At 33.5% G+C, this 19290-nt stretch overlaps 1 protein-coding gene across 2 annotated transcripts in view; it reads left to right on the top strand.

Moving 5' to 3' along the window:
- The window catches only part of LOC135217877 (uncharacterized), a 106488-nt gene extending 87204 nt beyond the window's left edge, over positions 1-19284 (top strand). For both annotated transcript variants that reach the window (XM_064253900.1, XM_064253899.1), the window contains exons 3-5: positions 2972-3050; positions 7881-8040; positions 18956-19284. In XM_064253900.1, coding sequence (XP_064109970.1) covers positions 2972-3050; positions 7881-8040; positions 18956-19020 — 304 coding nt within the window. In that variant the 3' untranslated portion in view covers positions 19021-19284. The remainder of the gene's footprint in view (positions 1-2971; positions 3051-7880; positions 8041-18955) is intronic.
- The last annotated feature ends 6 nt before the right edge of the window (positions 19285-19290 follow it).

Consider the following 19290-nt stretch of genomic DNA (forward strand, 5'->3'; position numbering starts at 1 on the left):
TTTGCAATAACATAAATAAATTACAATAACGCAATTATCATAAACAAAATGAAAACAGTTTATTTGACACGTGTTGCCTTCAATAAGGGATTAAAAATTGGCAGATAGAATAAAAACAACTCTCTCTCTCTCTCTCTCTCTCTCTCTCTTAAGTCGAAGAGATGGAGTTGAGAGATTGTCTTACAATTCAGATTTATTTTAAACGTTCTAATTATAGCTGTCACGTTTCCATCAACGGGAAGAAGAAAATTTTCCTTTATCTTAATTTTTTTCTGTCCTCCATTTTGTGTTTCCCTTTCTCTTTCATCTACGAAGCTGGATAATTATATAGTTTTATTCTTATCAGTCTTTGTTTATATCCTAATTTGCCTTTCCCCCTTCTCTCTCTCTCTCTCTCTCTCTCTCTCTCTCTCTCTCTCTCTCTCTCTCTCCCCTTTCTTACGTGAGTAAACCCAGCTGTCATTCACATAAGCCGAGAAGAATTCACGTGCATTCACCGGGTAATTTACCGGGCGAAGGTAACAGGTATAATTCAGGTATAAGTTCCACGCAATTAGCTAATCCCTTGACCCTCTCTTTTTCTTCCTACACATCCCCCTGCCCCATTCCCCCACCCATTGTCCAAACAGCTTAAATGTTTAAATGTGTCCAAAAAGCTTCAGGTTCAGCTTAAGTTCTGTAGGCTCTTTTCAAGTTCAGCTTTGTCCAAAAAGTTCTTTAGGTTCTTTTCAAGTTCAGCTTTGTCAAACAGCTTTAAGTTCAGCTTAAGTTCTGTAGGTTCTTTTCAAGTTCAGCTTTGTCAAACAGCCCTAAGTTCAGCTTAATTTCTGTAGGTTCTTTTCAAGTTCAGCTTTGTCAAACAGCCCTAAGTTCAGCTTAAGTTCTATAAATTCTTTTCAAGTTCAACTTTGTCCATAAAGTTCTTTAGGTTCTTTTCAAGTTCAGCTCTGCTCAAACAGCTTTAAGTTCAGCTTAAGTTCTGTAGGTTCTTTCAAGTTAAGCTCAGCTCTATCCAAACAGCTTTAAGTTCAGCTTAAGTTCTGTTGGTTCTTTCAAGTTAAGTTCAGCTCTGTCCAAACAGCTTTAAGTTCAGCTTAAGTTCTGTAGGTTCTTTCAAGTTAAATTCAGCTTTGTCCAAACAGCTTCAAGTTCAGCTTCAGTTCTGTAGGTTCTTTCAAGTTAAGCTCAGCTCTGTCTAAACAGCTTCAAGTTCAACACAAGTTCTATAAATTCTTTTCAAGTTCAGCTTTGTCCAAAAGGCTCGTTAGGTTCTTTTCAATTCCAGGAATAAGTTTGTACCTTCTTTTCCTATTTTTTTAAGGGGATTATAAGAATTGTTCTACTTAGACTACTCGTTTCTTGATATCTTTTCGTAGACTGTAATTTTGGGCAGAGGGAATCACTGACCTGCATCCCATTGTGGTTGACGGTGATTGCCAGGTTGCTAAACAACTGTATTTTTTTTTTCCTGGGATTTAGTCAGATGATAGTTTTTGGTAATGCTACCTCTCTCTCTCTCTCTCTCTCTCTCTCTCTCTCTCTCTCTCTCTCTCTCTCTCTTTTAGGGATTCTTTCTCTTTTCTTCTCTCCTGCACATTTTCTTCTTGCACTTGTGTTACCTTTCATTTCTTTGCCAGTTGTAGAAATATTCTCTCTCTCTCTCTCTCTCTCTCTCTCTCTCTCTCTCTCTCTCTCTCTCTCTCCATGTTTTTACACTTCGTTACCTATCACTCGTTTGCTAATTGCCAAGATATTCTCTCTCTCTCTCTCTCTCTCTCTCTCTCTCTCTCTCTCTCTCTCTCCATCCAGTTCTCAATGCCCTAGTATTAACCCCCAACCTTTACTTTTATTCTTATATATACAGTTCTGTGTACATTCATTTTTTTCTTCCCTCAATCCCTTCCACGCACCGGAACATGGTTCCACGAAAAGTCCACATCCGGTGTGCACGAATGTCCACAACTAAACTCTCTCTCTCTCTCTCTCTCTCTCTCTCTCTCTCTCTCTCTCTCTCTCTCTCTCTCTCTCTCTCGCAAGCAAGCAAGCAAGCAAAGCAAAAAATGTTTTTGCGACAAATACCCACGAGTTTGTTGGACAATACCAAAGACGCCTTTGCATGACCTCTGGAAGTCGTTGATAGCACGATTTCAGGTTAATAAAAATTCTTTTCATTTTTAATTTTATTTTATTTTTCTCGGGAGTAAATTCTAACGTTTAGGGTGAATGTGGACGGGAAAAGGTTATAGATGTGGGATTGATATTATCTATCTATATATATATAGTATTATATTATATATATATATATATATATATATATATATATATATATATATATTAATATATAGTAGTATATAGATTATATTTAATATGTATATACCATATATATAATCTATAAGTGTCTATGTGTATGTAGGGATATATATATATATATATATATATATATATATATATATATATATATATATATAATATATATATATATGGTAGATTTTTTTCTCGGGAAACATGGATCATTAAGGGAATGTCATTGGTTCGTTATACTCAAACTACTTAATGACTTGCAGTTGGGGTCAAAATTAATTAACCTGATATTAGCTGTACCTAAGCTAACGAGTTGTTATCATATTGTTAAAAAAATTTCACTAGCGGGCTTCAAAATCATGATTTACGTCAAAATATCTTTCCATACCAAATGCTAGTTACTGAAAGACACTTTCAAATGTCCATATTAATATCTATCCTTACAATAATAAATATAAAGCTTTAGCTATCTAATTACGTCTATTTATTAATATTTTTCATCAAATTTAACCAGCCAAACTTTAAACACTAATTTTTTTAGCGATTGAATCTTTTGCAAATATTATTTTCGGCCTAGACTTACCCTTTTGACCCTGAAGACGTCTTATTCAATAAGGCTCAAATTCCCATAGATCACGAATGACAAAATGGTCCTTATCCCCCTCCCCAGGCGCTCTGTTGTGAAGGGTGAGAATTCGGCTGCGCAGAGGAGAGACGCGGATTACGCTTCTGCGCAGGATCTCTATAAGGTAAGAAGTCTGTTATGTCACGTGATCTTTTTGCAATTATTCTGCTTTATGTTCTTAGACTCTGTATGTTATGTTATGCTCTTAATGATCAGTTAAGGACTGTGACTTGTAAATGCTCTTGTGCTTTTGACATAGTATGTATGAGAGGGAGAATGAAAAAGAACGAGAGAGAATGATACAAAGTATGAGAGAGAGAGAGAGAGAGAGAGAGAGAGAGAGAGAGAGAGAGAGAGCTGAAAGGAAACAACTTAGTACACTCGGTCAGCTACTCATACTCACTCAGCGTGGTATGAAAAATTCTACGGAGTTCACACGACTATTTTAATTGCCACGCACAAAAAAAACTCCTGCCCTTAGCGCTTTCGTAATATACTATTGTTTATTTCTGATTTTCGCTTACTCGGGGAGTAAGCCTACAAAATACTTTGTTGTTGTTTTTGTTCTTGTTGGGGGTTAGGAAAAGGTGTTTCGCGTTGGGTTAAAGATACAGGAATTTAAGGATAGGGTATTTCTGATTTACTTATTAGAATGAAAATGTAAAAAAATAAATAATGTGCATTTGAACAGTACAGCATAATTATTTCTAATAAAATATAGCGTAGTTATTTTAATTTTCGTTGGTGAAACAACGCTCTATTTGACTGTAGATTTTAGCACGCACCCCGAGCAAGCTGGAGGTTGGATCACTCATTGTTTAGTTTAACTAATCTACCGTCTACCATAAATTACAGCATAGTATAACTTAGATAAATTTAGAAAGGAACAGAATAAGAAACAAAAGCATAACTGAGATAAACAGAATATTTTTTAGCTGTAAATCATATATGGATTATAAAATTACAGTGTTTTGAAGTCGTGCTAAAAAGTTATGTTGTCTTGGGTATTGGTAAACAGACCCTTGATTTACTTGTATACTTGTAGCCTTCTGGGAGACGTGGAACGCGAGAGACTCAACCTCTTTTGCCATATTCATCAGAGGTCAGGAACATATATAATCTGGCTGGAATTCATGTTTAGTGAAAGAGAAAAAAAAAATTATGTAGTTTAGGTTTTCTGCACAAGGGGTTCATCCATGATTCTTTGTAGTGTGAAGGCTTCGAAATGAAATTTAAAATGACTCGTTTATATGAACAAAGAAAAATTAAATAGTGTTTTGTATTTTTTTTTTTTAGAAAATAAGAATTTAGACCCAATAGAGTTATGAAAAATTAAATATTCTTCAAATATCATTTCTGGTATTATACGTCATAAAAAGCAACAACTTTATCAAACATCTGAAAATTACACACAAGGGAAAATATGAATAAAAAATATGAATAAAAAAGAGCCAGTAATTTGTCTACGAAGTTAGAACCTTTAAAGGTTTGAAAAATGTCATTTCTTGAAATATAATTTCGATACTCCTACATCATTAAAGGCGATAATTTTTTGGCAAATATCTGAAAATTATATACTAGGGCAAAATAGATGTAAAATATTACTTTTTAATAAGCTTCCAGTCACACACTCGCAGTGATTTAAGTCGCGTCTTTCAAATACGTGTCGTTGTATTGCTTTGGTTTTCTTTCATCTCTCCCATAATACAGGGCAGTAAAAGTCATAGGAATAGACTGTAACACTGTCATTTCATCGCATAAAACTTCTCATCCGTGAAATTCCTTTGTAATGTAATTTCCTGCCGTCGGAATCATATTCCTTTCATTATAAAGAAGAATGAGTACTTCGTGTCAAATTATTTTTGCATACTTGTTGTTGTTCTTGTTGGGGGGATAGAAAAGCCATATGGAAAAGCCTAAAAAAGGTCTGAAAAAGGTGTTTCACTTTGAGTTAAAGATACAGGAATTTTAGAATAGGATATTTATGATTTATTCATTAAAATGAAAATGGGAAAGATAGATAACATTGCATGTTTATGTTAAACAGAACAGAAAAAATATTTCTAATGAAATATAGCGTATTTATTTTAGCTTTCTATTTGACCATAGATTTTAAGCACGCGCCTCCGAGTAAGTTGGAGGTCGGATCACGCCTTGTTACCTCTGCTGTCATATCAAAATAGGTTGAGAGGGTGATTGTTGAATCTGAGGTGGTAATGTTTATGCAACATTCTTATTCATAAATGTTAACTTTGGCAAAATTTTAGCTAGCATTTTTATAAATTCAAGCGCTGACATACTGTTATTCGCGACCCGCAACATTTCATTTGTAAATGCTTGCAATAGCAAAGTGTTTGCTTGCATTTTTATCAATGCAAACATTAACGTACTGTTTTCGTGAACTGTTTTGAATACTGAAGTTAATATAAAGATTTATCAGTCGCTTTAAGGCTAAAAATAACTTAATTATTTTGCAAAATTTATTTAAAAACTAAGGATATTTAAAACACTTACGTTTAAATTATCGCGATTTGGCATGAGACAAATAATTTGGTTTTTATAATTTATTATTATTATTTTGTTCTAAAGGGTTTTCAATAATAAAAAAAAAAATTAAGAGTTCGTGTATATTTAAAAACACTTTATAAGGCTTTCGAACACTTCCCTGGTTTCATTTTTTTTTTTTTTTTTTTTTTTTTTGGACTGAAGATGAACCCAGGGAAGGGTTCGAAAGCTTTAGAAAGTGTTTTTAAATTATACACGAACTCTTAACTTTTTTGTTTTTATTATTGTGAACCCCTTAGAACATTATATATACTCTTGTGATGGAGAGTTGTCCCAATTATTATTATTATTATTATTATTATTTTTTTTTTTTTTTTTTTTTTTTTTTTTTTTTTTTTTTTTTTTTTTTTTTTTTTTTTTTGCTCTATCACAGTCCTCCAATTCGACTGGGTGGTATTTATAGTGTGGGGTTCCGGTTGCATCCTGCCTCCTTAGGAGTCATCACTTTTCTTACTATGTGTGCCGTTTCTAGGATCACACTCTTCTGCATGAGGCCCGGAGCTACTTCAGCCTCTAGTTTTTCCAGATTTCCTTTTCAGGGATCTTGGGATCGTGCCTAGTGCTCCTATGATTATGGGTACGATTTCCACTGGCATATCCCATATCCTTCTTATTTCTATTTTCAGATCTTGATACTTATCCCATTTTTTCCCTCTCTTTCTCTTTCAACTCTGGTGTCCCATGGTATTGCGACATCAATGAGTGATACTTTCTTCTTGACTTTGTCAATCAACGTCACGTCTGGTCTGTTTGCACGTATCACCCCTATCCGTTCTGATACCATAGTCCCAGAGGATCTTTGCCTGATCGTTTTCTATCACTCCTTCAGGTTGGTGCTCGTACCACTTATTACTGCAAGGTAGCTGATGTTTTTGCACAGGCTCCAGTGGAGGGCTTTTTGCCACTGAATCATACCTCTTTTTGTACTGGTTCTGTGCAAGTGCCGGGCATTCACTTGCTATGTGGTTTATGGTTTCATTTTTCGTATTGCACTTCCTACATATGGGAGAGATGTTATTTTCCGTCTATCATACTTTGAACATATCTGGTTCTTTAGGGCCTGATCTTGTGCCGCTGTTATCATTCCTTCAGTCCTTCTTTAGCTCTCCCCTCTGTAGCCATTTGCCAATTGTCATCGCTGGCTAGTTTCTTTAGTCTGTCTCATGTATTGTCCGTGCATTGGTTTGTGTGCCACTCCTCTGTTCTTTCTGTCTTTCTCCTGTCTCGTATATTTCTGGGTCTTCGTCTACTTTTATTAGTCATTCCCTTCCATGCACTCTTTAGCCACTCGTCTTCACTGGTTTTCAGATATTGCCCAGTGCTCTGTTTTTTCAATGTTGACGCAGTCCTCTATACTTAGTAGTCCTCTCCCTCCTTCCTTTCGTGTTATGTATAGTCTGTCCGTATTTGCTCTTGGGTGTAGTGCTTTGTGTATTGTCATTTGTTTCCTGGTTTTCTGATCTATGCTGCGGAGTTCTGCCTTCGTCCATTCCACTATTCCTGCGCTGTATCTGATTACTGGCACTGCCCATGTGTTTATGGCTTTTATCATATTTCCGGCGTTGAGTTTTGACTTGAGTATCGCCTTGAGTCTCTGCATATATTCTTTCCTGATCGTGTCCTTCATCTCTTGGTGTTTTATATCTCCTCCTTCCATTATTCCCAGGTATTTGTATCCTGTCTCATCTATGTGTTTGATGTTGCTCCCATCTGGTAGCTTTATCCCTTCAGTTCTCGTTACTTTGCCTTTTTGTATGTTGACTAAGGCGCATTTTTCTATTCCAAACTCCATCCTGATGTCCCCAGATACAATCCTTACAGTCTGGATTAGGGTATCTATTTCCTTGATGCTCTTACCATACAGCTTGATGTCGTCCATGAACATCAATGGGTTAATTTTATTTTATTATTATTTATTATTATTATTTTTATTATTATTATTATTATTATTATTATTATTAATTATTTTATTATTATTATTATTATTATTCAGATTAACCCTATTCATGTGGAACAAGCCCACTAAAGGGCCCACTGACTTGAAATTAAACCTCCCAAAGAATACTCTGGTGTTTATTAGGAATTACGAGAAGGTAAGGAGGAAATACAGAAAGTAGACCTCTCACTTATTAAAAAGAAAAAAAAAATAAATGGAAAAATCGATAAAAAATATATTAAAATGCCAGGAAAATGGGTGCGATATTAGTATTTCGTGTATTTGTTTCGACTATTTATGAACATTTTTTTTTATGAAATATGAATTATTATAGATTGGGGAACTCCAGGAAATTTATCATGAGTTATCATAGATTGGGGAACTCCAGGAAATCCTAAAACCAGACAAAATTTATTATAAGTTAATTTTTTTGTTTAATCCTTTTCATTCCAGTTTTGTTCGTCGCGCCCCAGGAGTCCTTACCAATCCTCCAACAGGAGCAGTTCCTGCGATCGCCGTCAGGAGGACGCATACGCGGAGGATGCCTTCCTACGCCATGAGCAGCTCTACGCCTATGTGACCGACGGCCCACCAGTTCCTGAAACTTCAGCACGTGAGGATCTCTCTCTCTCTCTCTCTCTCTCTCTCTCTCTCTCTCTCTCTCTCTCTCTCTCTTTAAGGATCGTAGCATTTTTCGTTTTGAAAGACATGATTTTTCCCTCTGGTGAAGGTCCGTAAGGATTTGTTTTTTTATGGATTTTATGGTTTGATTTCTTGCATGCCTGTAGGATTTTTTTTATTTATGAAGATCTGTAGGATTTGATTTCTTGAAAGCCTGTAGGATTTGATTCTTGAAACTCTGTAGGATTTTTCTGTGTGAAGGTCCGTAGGATTTGATGTCTTGAAAGCCTGTAGGATTTTTTTTTCTTTGTAAATGTCCGTAGGTTTTGATTTTTTGAAACCCTGTAGGATTGATTTTTTTTCTATTTTGAAGGTCCGTAGGATTTGATTTCTTGAAAGCCAGTAGGATTTGAATTTTTGAAAGCCCATAGGATTTGATTTTTTTAAATCCTGTAGTATTTTTCTCTGTGTGAAGGTCCGTAGGATTTGATTTCTTGAAAGCCCGTAGGATATTTTTCTTTTTTGAAGGCCCGTGGGATTTTATTTCTTGAAATGTCGTAGGATTTGATTTCTTGAAACCCCGTAGGATTTCATTTATTGAAAGCCCGAAGGATTCGTTTCCTTGAAGGCCCGTGGGATTTCTTTCTCCTTCAGAAGGACAGGATAGCCCGTAGGATTTTTTCCTTCGTGAAGACCTCTATGGATTTAATCTTGAAGTCAAGAAGGATTAATTAAAATTATTCTTAAATGAGGCTTGGGAGTATTTCTACTGAAGGCCGTATGTACTTTTCCCCTCATAAAATCCCAAAAGGATTTTGCTTTTGTTTAGGACCACAGGGCATTTTTCTCCTTTATTCATCTGTGTTTTTTTTTTTTTTTTTTTTCTCCACGCGCTGAGACATTTCACTATTCGCGGATTGTAAATGTAATATCCATCCGCACTTTTTTGTCCGTACTTTTTCTGTCCGCCCTCTGACCTTAAAAACAACTGAGGCTAGAGGGCTGCAAATTTGTATGTTGACCATCCACCCTCCAATCATCAAACATAGCAAATTGCAGCCCTCTAGCCTCATTAGTTTTTTTTTTTTATTTAAGATTAAAAAAAGCCATAATCGTGTGCTTCTGGAAACAATATAGGATAGGATACCATCGGGCCGTGGTTCAAGTTTCGTGGGCCACGGCTCATACAGCATTATACCGAAATTACCGGAAGATAGATCTGTTTTCGGTGGCCTTCATTGTACGATGTAGCGGCTGTACAGAAAATTCGGTTGCGCCGTAGAAACTTTGACGCATTTTTTAAATTGTTTTTCTTGTTACGGCCATGAAGTGCTTTCATTTCTATCTCGAAGTCCCACGGTCTTTTTTATTGATTTATTTATTTATTTTACTATATTATTATTATAATTATTATTTTTATTTTTGCTTTGTCCAGAAGGATTTTCATGATTTTTGGAGACATTATTTAGTGAGGGACTTTTTTTTATTATTTATTCATTTATTTTATTTGATTATTATTATTATTTTTTTTGCTTTGTCCAGAAGGATTTGCATTACTTTTTGAAGACATTATTTAGTGAGGGACTTTTTTATTATTTATTTATTCATTTTATTTCATCATTATTATTATTTATTGATTTTTGCTTTGTCCAGAAGAATTTTCATGACTTTTTAAAGACATTATTTTGTGAGGGACTGTTTATTCTTCCATGATAAACCCCAAGTGTATTTTTATACTTTTGTTTAGACCCGAGAGAAGTTATCCTCTTGCAAAGAACTTATAATAAGTTTAATTTTTTGGAAGGACTATGGACAGTCCAACTAATACCATTTTTTTGCATTTTAATACATTTTTATCAATTTTTCTATTTATTAATTTATTTATTTTTATTTTTTAGTAAGTGAGATCTCTTTATTTCTGTATTTCCCTTTACTTCATCTTATTTCTTTCTAAAGAGCATTGACTTTTGAAAGTCACCTTTTGTACCAGAAGAACTAGTATAACTGAAACAGTGAGAAAAAACATCTTTATGAAAATAATGTTTGTTTTAAAACTGTTCAAAACACTTTATTTCAAAAGTGAGAAACAACATCTCAAAGGAAAATAATATTTGTTTTAAAACTGTTGAAAAACACTTTATTTCAAAAGTGAGAAAAACATCTCTATGGAAAATAATATTCGTTTTAAAACTCTTGAGAAACACCTTATTAAAAAAACTTCATTTCAAAATTGAGAAAAAAAATCTCTAAATGAAATAATGTTTATTTTAAAACTGCTGAAAAAAAACTAAATTTCAACAGTGAGAAAAAATCTTTAAGGAAAATAATATTTGTCTTAAAACTGCTGAAAAAAAAATCATTTCAACAGTGAGAAAAACACCTCTTGAAAAATAATTTATTTTAAAAATGCTGGAAAAAAAACTTCATTTCAACAGTGAGAAAAACATATCTATGGGAAATAATGTTTATTTCAAAAGTGCTGAAAAAGAAATTAATTTCAACAATGGGAAAAAACATATCTAAGGAAAATAATATTTGGCTTAAAACTGCTGAAAAAAAAAAAAACATTTCAACAGTCAGAAAAAACATATCTATGGGAAATAATGTTTATTTCAAAACTGCTGAAAAAAAATCATTTCTACAGTGAGAAAAAATCTCTAAAACATATCATATTTATTTTAAAGCTGCTGAAAAAAAACACTCCATTTCTCCGACTTCCAAATCATTCTAAAACTGCTTAAAATAAATCTCTTCATATCTCGCCTTCCAAATTCTTGGGTGCATCGCTACGCCAGAAAATCTCGATAATCAACCTAACAGTTATCGGAATTTTATGGGTATTTTTTTTTCAATCCCTTTTACCAGCGATAAATTCGGCGCCTGGCGAACTCTCGACGAGAAAGCGGGAAACTTTCGTTCTCGTATATCTGAATTGATGCAATCACTAGATTGGCTATATGGAAAGGCGAGAGTCACAATAAAATAATTCTTTCCAGTCTCTTTCGAAGACTTGATGATCAAAGTCATACACGATTACTGACAGTAAAATCTAAAGTTAAATTTGTCATTATCTGTATTTCCCTGTACCTCCTCTTACTCCTTCCTTAATGAACACCATAATATTCTTTGGAAGCTTTAAGAATTACAAGTCAGTGGCCCCTTTGGTGGGCTTGTTCCATATGAATAGGCCTCATTTCTACATAATAATAATAATAATAATAATAACAATAATAATAATAATAATAATAATAATAATAATAATAATAATAATAATAATAATAATAATAATAATAATAATAATAATAATAATAATAATAATAATAATAATAATAATAGAAAATATTTGAAGAAGCATGGCATGGATAGACTATAAGAAAGCCTTCGACATGGTACCATACACATGGCTAATAGAATGCCTTAAGATATATGGGGCAGAGGAAAACACCATCAGCTTCCTCAAAACTACAATGCGCAACTGGAAAACAATACTTACAAGCTCTGGAATAAGACTAGCAGAGGTTAATATCAGGAGAGGGATCTTCCAGGGCGACTCACTGTCCCCACTACTCTTCGTAGTAGCCATGATTCCCATGACAAAAGTACTGCAGAAGATGGATGCTGGATACCAACTCAAGAAAAGAGGCAACAGAATTAACCATCTGATGTTCATGGACGACATCAAGCTGTATGGTAAGAGCATCAAAGAAATACATACCTTAATCCAGACTGTAAGGATTGTATCTGGGGACATCAGGATGGAGTTTGGAATAGAAAAATGTGCCCTAGTCAACATACAAAAGGGCAAAGTAACAAGGACTGAAGGGATAAAGCTACCAGATGGGAACAACATCAAACACATAGATGAGACGGGATACACTTACCTGGGAATAACGGAAGGAGGGGATATAAAACACCAAGAGATGAAGGACACGATCAGGAAAGAATATATGCAGAGACTCAAGGCGATACTCAAGTCAAAACTCAACGCCGGAAATATGATAAAAGCCATAAACACATGGGCAGTGCCAGTAATCAGATATAGCGCAGGAATAGTCGAATGGACGAAGGCAGAACTTCGCAGCATAGATCAGAAAACGAGGAAGCATATGACAATACACAAAGCACTGCACCCAAGAGCAAATACCGATAGACTATACATAACACGAAAGGAAGGAGGGAGAGGACTACTAAGCATAGAGGACTGCGTCAACATCGAGAACAGAGCCCTGGAGCAATATATGAAGACCAGTGAAGACGAGTGGCTCAAGAGTACATGGGAAGAAGGACTAATAAAAGTAGACGAAGACCCAGAAATATACAGAGACAGGAGAAAGACAAGCAGGACAGAGGAATGGCATAACAAACCAATGCACGGACAATACATGAGACAGACTAAAGTACTAGCCAGCGATGACACGTGGCAATGGCTACTGAGGGGAGAGCTCAAGAAAGAAACTGAAGGAATGATAACAGCGGCACAAGATCAGGCCCTAAGAACCAGATATGTCCAAAGAACGACAGATGGAAATAACATCTCTCCCATATGTAGGAAGTGCAATACGAAAAATGAAACCATAAACCACATAGCAAGCGAATGCCCGGCACTTGCACCGAACCAGTACAAAAAGAGGCATGATTCAGTAGCAAAAGCCCTCCACTGGAGCCTGTGCAAGAAACACCAGCTACCTTGCAGTAATAAGTGGTACGAACACCAACCTGAAGGAGTGATAGAAAACGATCAGGCAAAGATCGTCTGGGACTATGGTATCAGAACAGATAGGGTGATACGTGCAAATAGACCAGACGTGACGTTGATTGACAAAATCAAGAAGAAAGTATCACTCATTGATGTCGCAATACCATGGACACCAGAGTTGAGGAGAAAGAAAGGGAAAAAAATGGATAAGTATCAAGACCTGAAAATAGAAATAAGAAGGATATGCGATATGCCAGTAGAAATTGTACCCATAGGCACGATCCCAAGATCCCTGAAAAGGAATCTGAAAAAACTATATGCCGAAGTAGCTCCAGGACTCATGCAGAAGAATGTGATCCTAGAAACGGCGCACATAGTAAGAAAAGTGATGGACTCCTAAGGAGGCAGGATGCAACCCGGAACCCCACACTATAAATACCACCCAGTCGAATTGGAGGACTGTGATAGAGCAAAAAAAAAAAAAAAAAATAATAATAATAATAATAATACAGGTTTTATTGAAAATAATAGCTATTTCAGCCGTGTTTATTTTGTATAGAAGTTTCTCTATTCTGCTTATTACTGACTTTTCTTCTGTACTCAGATTGAGTACAGAAGAAAAGTCAACAATAAGGAGAATAGAGAAACTTCTATACAAAATAAACGCGGCTGAAATAGCCATTACTTGAAATAAAACTTATATTAATGAGGGTCTTTTTCCAGCCAAATAATAATAATAATAATAATAATAATAATAATAATAATAATAATAATAATAATAATAATAATAATAATAATAACAATATGCAGCTAATTTTGTTTGGGCCAAATATTGTAAGTTACATCATTATTAATTATTTTATTTTTTCTTTTAAGGCAGATTCTAAATTATTTCTATCACCAATATCTCTACATCATGTTTTTATTTTTAGAATAGGTTTAATATAATGATTTTTATTCCTTCTGAAGCTAAATTAATCGTTCATATGGCTTAAATGAAATTAGAATTTGTTTTAACCAACTATCTTAAGTTGACGGTAGAAACGGGACATTGTGAGAATTACTATTATTACTCAGATAGTTTGCGAGATTTATAGAGAAAAAATATATTAGACATTTTTAAAAGACCTGTTAACTGATGTTTCTAAGAGTTTTACAAGTTTTATAGATCAGTGGTTCCCAAACTTTTTTCTGTCATATCCCCCTGCACCCAGTTCACCCATCCAGATTTTCCCCTTCATGTGTATGAGAGAAAGAGTAGTTAAAACACACTGTGACCATTTACTAATTCATTTTTCAAATGTACAAATATACTGATAAACATATAGTTACAAAGTGAAGTGGATAGAGAGCGGTTAGTAACAACTAACTGCGTAGCCATAGAGAGCGTTTAGTAACAAATAAAAGTACTTTTGGTTGCTCTTCCACTTAAGAAATGAATTAGTGAGAAGGGGGAGGCTGCCTCTTGTGCACCAGTGTATCAATATCAGGGTTAGTTTTGGCAAGCGCTCAACGTATGTCACAGTCCACCTCAAGTCGGTTTCGTGAGAAAATCCATCTGGGATTTTTTTTTTAGTTAGTAGGTAATGTAATTATTTCCCCCCTGGTAGCTTCAAATTCCCCCCCTAACGTATCTAGGGAAAGCATTGACTATATTTCTATATAACACTTTTAGAAGATCTTTGACAGATATGTTACAGATTTGGCCATTTTCAAATGTAGACATCTGCAGAAGTTTTGCAACATCAATAGAAAATATTTGAAGAAGAATTATTTTTTGTAGAAATGTAGGTAATAGTTGTTAAAGCTTTTTCAAGATTTATTTTTAGATACCAAATACTTTACAGAAAGTTTTTCCATATTCATATATAGAGACCTATAGAAGTTTTGAAAAATAAACAAGAATATTTAAAGAATGATTTTTTTTTGGTAGATTTTCACAAATGAGACATCTACAGAGGAATTTATTATGTAGAATTATAATTATTAATTATATAAGCTTTTACTAGATTTATAAATTTTTGCCATACTTATATGTAGACCTCTTTGGAAGATCTGAACCATAAAATTATTGAAAATAGGATTTTTTTTTTTTTGGTTTTTGTAAATGAGACATCTACAGATTAATTTATTTGGTAGATTTAGGTTTTGCGCTGCTCATACTGAGGCATCTGTAGAAATTTTGGAGTATTAACAGAAATATTTAAAAAAAGGATTTTTTTGTAGATTTTTAAAAATGAGACATCTACAGAACATTTTGTTTCTTGTGTTTTTTTGTAGGATTTTACATCTTAGTTGTAGGAACCTTTGCCAGATTTATATTTTTTTTAAGGATTTTACATATTAGTTGTAGAAACCTTTGCCGGATTTAGAAAGTTTTGCAACTTTAATGGGAATATTTTAAAAAGCGTTTTTTGTAGATTTGTTACAAATGAAACATCTACAAAGTATGTATTTTGTAAATGTTTAGATATCAATTTCCGATTCCTTTTTTCAGATTTGTAACCAGCCGTTACTAAAAGCCCTCGTCAATTTTGTAGACTTCAAACAAAAAGCTTTACAGATCTGAGTTTCTGTTCAGGAAGGCAACGAACGCTAAAAGCATTTAGAAGTTTCACAGATATTAGACATCAAAATCTTTTGTGTGGGGGGAGCGGGGGGAGATTTAGGATTTCATTTTCCGTGAACAATAAAATGTTGACGTCTGCCATCAGTCTTTCTGATAATCTCCCGATAAGCGAGGAATTTTAGTTCGTCCGTTGACCTGACGACTTATTTTCCCCCCTCCCCCCTCCCCCTCCCCTCCCCCGCCCCCCTCGATAACATCCGGGTCAGCTAAAAGGGATTTCTTGTAAAAGGAGTGGACGAAAAACAGATGTTTTTTTTTTTTCTAGAATCTACTGCGTTCTGATTAGTCGATTCGTTCATGTCTAAAAGAAATGGGTGATGTCATGTTTTGTGAGTGTTTTTTTTTTCTGGTCTAGATTTCTAGATGAGATAATTTCACTTCCTTGTTCTCTAGGTTTGATTTTATGAGGTATTGCCACAGTCAGTCGAAACACGCACTTACATACGTATTACATATAAGTATATACATGTATGCATACATATAATATATATATAATATATATATAATATTATATTATATATATATATATATATATTAATATAATATAAACATACATAACTACATATAATGTATACAGATACATAAACACACATACACACATATATATATATATGCACATTTCATAGTAATATACAAAATGTACGTATATTTGTAAATATGCATGTGCGCTTATATACCTGTATGCATGTATGTATGTCAAACGCATACAACTATGTGTCTACTACACCCACCACATATTCAGAAAACACCTCTAGCGAAATCCAGTTGGAAATGTAAATAAAAACAAAAAGACCTCCCTTGATCTCCAGCTTTATTCCGACGTCACGAAAAGATAACAAAAAATATTATCCCCAGTAATTTAATACTAGAAGGAACTAAAGCCTGGGATACCGGGAAAGGCACTCTTGAGGATTCTAATCCAGCAGGACTGGAAGGTATTCTTAAGTCTTAATTCTTTTGGTCATAATAAACGTTTCTTTAAATCCAGATATGTTTCTGAGTAGGTCTGTCACTTTCCCATCCGCTGCATAGTAAAAGTACAGGGATATTTTTTTTAATCCCTTTTGTTATGATACTTTCAATTTTTTTTCTTTCTGTCTCACTTTTTTATTTGCCTAATGACATGTATATATATATTTATATATATTTATTAGATTAATAATTTTTTATTTTTTTTAATTTATTTAATATTTTTTATAGATTATTAAAATTAAAAATAAAATTATATTAATGCATATAATATTATATATATATTATTATATTATATATTTATATATGTAATATATATATATAATCTAATTCATCTAAATAAATTATATATAATACATACATTATATATATATATATATACATAGTATAATGTTTATATAATATAATATATATAATATATTATATATACATACATAGATATATATTATATATAAATTAGTATATATATATATATATATATGTAATTATTATATAATGTTATTATATATATAGTATATATATATAGATATATATATATATATATATATATATATATATATATATATATATAAGTATATATATATATATATATATATATATATATATATATATATATATATATATATATAGTATATATATATATAGGGATATAAATTACATTTGAGCTGCCGAGAGTTTCTGAGCAAGCCTGTATTTTCCCTGTAGCTGCATAATAAGAAATACAGTAAATTTTTATCCTTTTTGTGTTTATATTTTATATTTATTTTTTTCTTTTCTTATCCTGTTGTTTATTATTCTTTATTTTCTATGTCTCTCTTACTCTTTTATTCACCTAGTGATATAAGGCCTTCTTGTGACCCATTTGAGAAAAGGGTTTTAAGTCGCTTCTGCTTACCAGCATTATTATTATTAACCAAACAAAAACTTCTTTCAGTTTTCTTCTGAAGATTGAAAAAGAAACCCACAAAATCACTTTGTAACTTGTTTACTTCTAAGTATTTACATTTAGTTTTACTCCACACTCGAGTACTTTCAGGCCCTGTCTGTGGCCCATTCTCAAGAGATGTTTGGGATGTTAGCCTGGGTCGAGGCTAACATCCCAAACATCTCTTGAGAATGGGCCACAGACAGAGCCTGAAAGTACTCAAGTGTGGAGTAAAACTAAATGTAAATACTTAGAAGTAAACAAGTTACAAAGTGATTTTGTGGGTTTCTTTTCAATTATTATTATTATTATTATTATTATTATTATTATTATTATTATTATTATTATTATTATTATTATTATTATTGTTGTTGTTGTTGTTGTTGTTGTTGTTGTTGTTGCGTTGGGAGGCGGGGGGAATTTAAAAATGTTGGATAGGGTACTAACCTTATCTTATATATTTCTTCATTTTCAAACATGTCTCAGATCGAATGAACTAATATTATTTCTTCATTTTTTCTATTGATTAAGAGCTTCATTTGATTTCTTAATCTTACGATGTCATTTTTATAACTTTTTTTTTTAAATAATGTTCCGTCTCTTCCTTTGCCCATTTTCGTATTTGTTTTTATTATAGTTTTTCTACCTTCAATCTCTCTCTCAAATTATGCATTCCTCTTTTCTGTACTAATTGCTCACTTCCTTTGTCCATTTTCGTGCTTATTTTTAATATAGTTTCTCTATCTTCAATTTCTCATTTCTTTATTAATTGCTCTCTTCTTTTGTCCATTTTCGTAATTATTTGTTATTATATTTTCTCTACCTTCAATGTCTCTCTCATATGATGCACTCTTCATTTCTTTATTAATTACTCTTCCATTTTCCATTTCCGTGCTTAATTTTTATTATAGTTACTCTACCTTCAATTACTCTCAAATTATGCATTCCACATGTCTTTATTAATTGCTCTCTTCCTTTGCCCCTTTTAGTACTTGTTTTTATTATAGTTTTTCTACCTTCAATTTCTCTCTCAAATTATGTACTCTTCATGTCTTTATTAATTACTCTCTTCCATTGTCCATTTTCGTACTTATTTTTATTATAGTTTCTCTACCTTCAATTACTCTCAAATTAAGCATTCCACATGTCTTTATTAATTAGAAATATCCAAAAAATTTGACTTTCTAATCCTGTTTTCCTCAGTTTTCTCTCTTTGTCTTTCTCCAAAAAATAATCCCCTTATTCTTCTCCCAGTGCCCTTTCTATTTCAAACCTCAATTCTCTCTCTCTCTCTCTCTCTCTCTCTCTCTCTCTCTCCAGTTCCACGTTGGACGAGTGGTTATCGTGCTCGCCTACCGATTCGGTAGTCGCGAGTTCGATTCCCTGCTCTGCCAACGTGGAGTCAGAGGAATGTATTTCTGGTGATTAGTAATTCATTTCTCGATATAATGTGGTTCGGATCACACAATAAGCTGTAGGTCCCGTTGCTAGGTAACCAGTTGGTTCCTTGCCACGTTAAAAAATCAAGTACTCCGGGCCAGCACTACGAGAGCTGTTAATCATCTCAGTGGTCTGGTTAAACTCTCTCTCTCTCTCTCTCTCTCTCTCTCTCTCTCTCTCTCTCTCTCTCTCTCATCTTACGTACTTTCACCAGAATCTGCAATTTCTTCTCTCCTTGTCTCTCCCAGGCTACATCGGCTGGAGGTCCACGATACCCGAACTTCGCCTGGAAAGGTACAACACCTGTAATTAAGTTTTATTATTTTTTTTTACCTGTTGACGTATCAACTTGGCTTTGGCGAGGCAAAACCAACTTGGATATGGAAATGGTATGGTGGTGTTTATTCAGTTATTTTGTTAATGTCTTTGTGTGGTTAATTTATCGTGGAACACTCGTATGTATACATGTAGTGTACAGGACTTATAAACGGACACTGATAAACTCATATAAAAATATAACCACGTGTGCGTATTTGTATATATATGAACTACATGCATACAAATACTACATAGTATACATATA

The sequence above is a fragment of the Macrobrachium nipponense genome, chromosome 9, assembly GCF_015104395.2.
Source record: "Macrobrachium nipponense isolate FS-2020 chromosome 9, ASM1510439v2, whole genome shotgun sequence".
Taxonomy (NCBI): Eukaryota; Metazoa; Arthropoda; class Malacostraca; order Decapoda; family Palaemonidae; genus Macrobrachium; species Macrobrachium nipponense.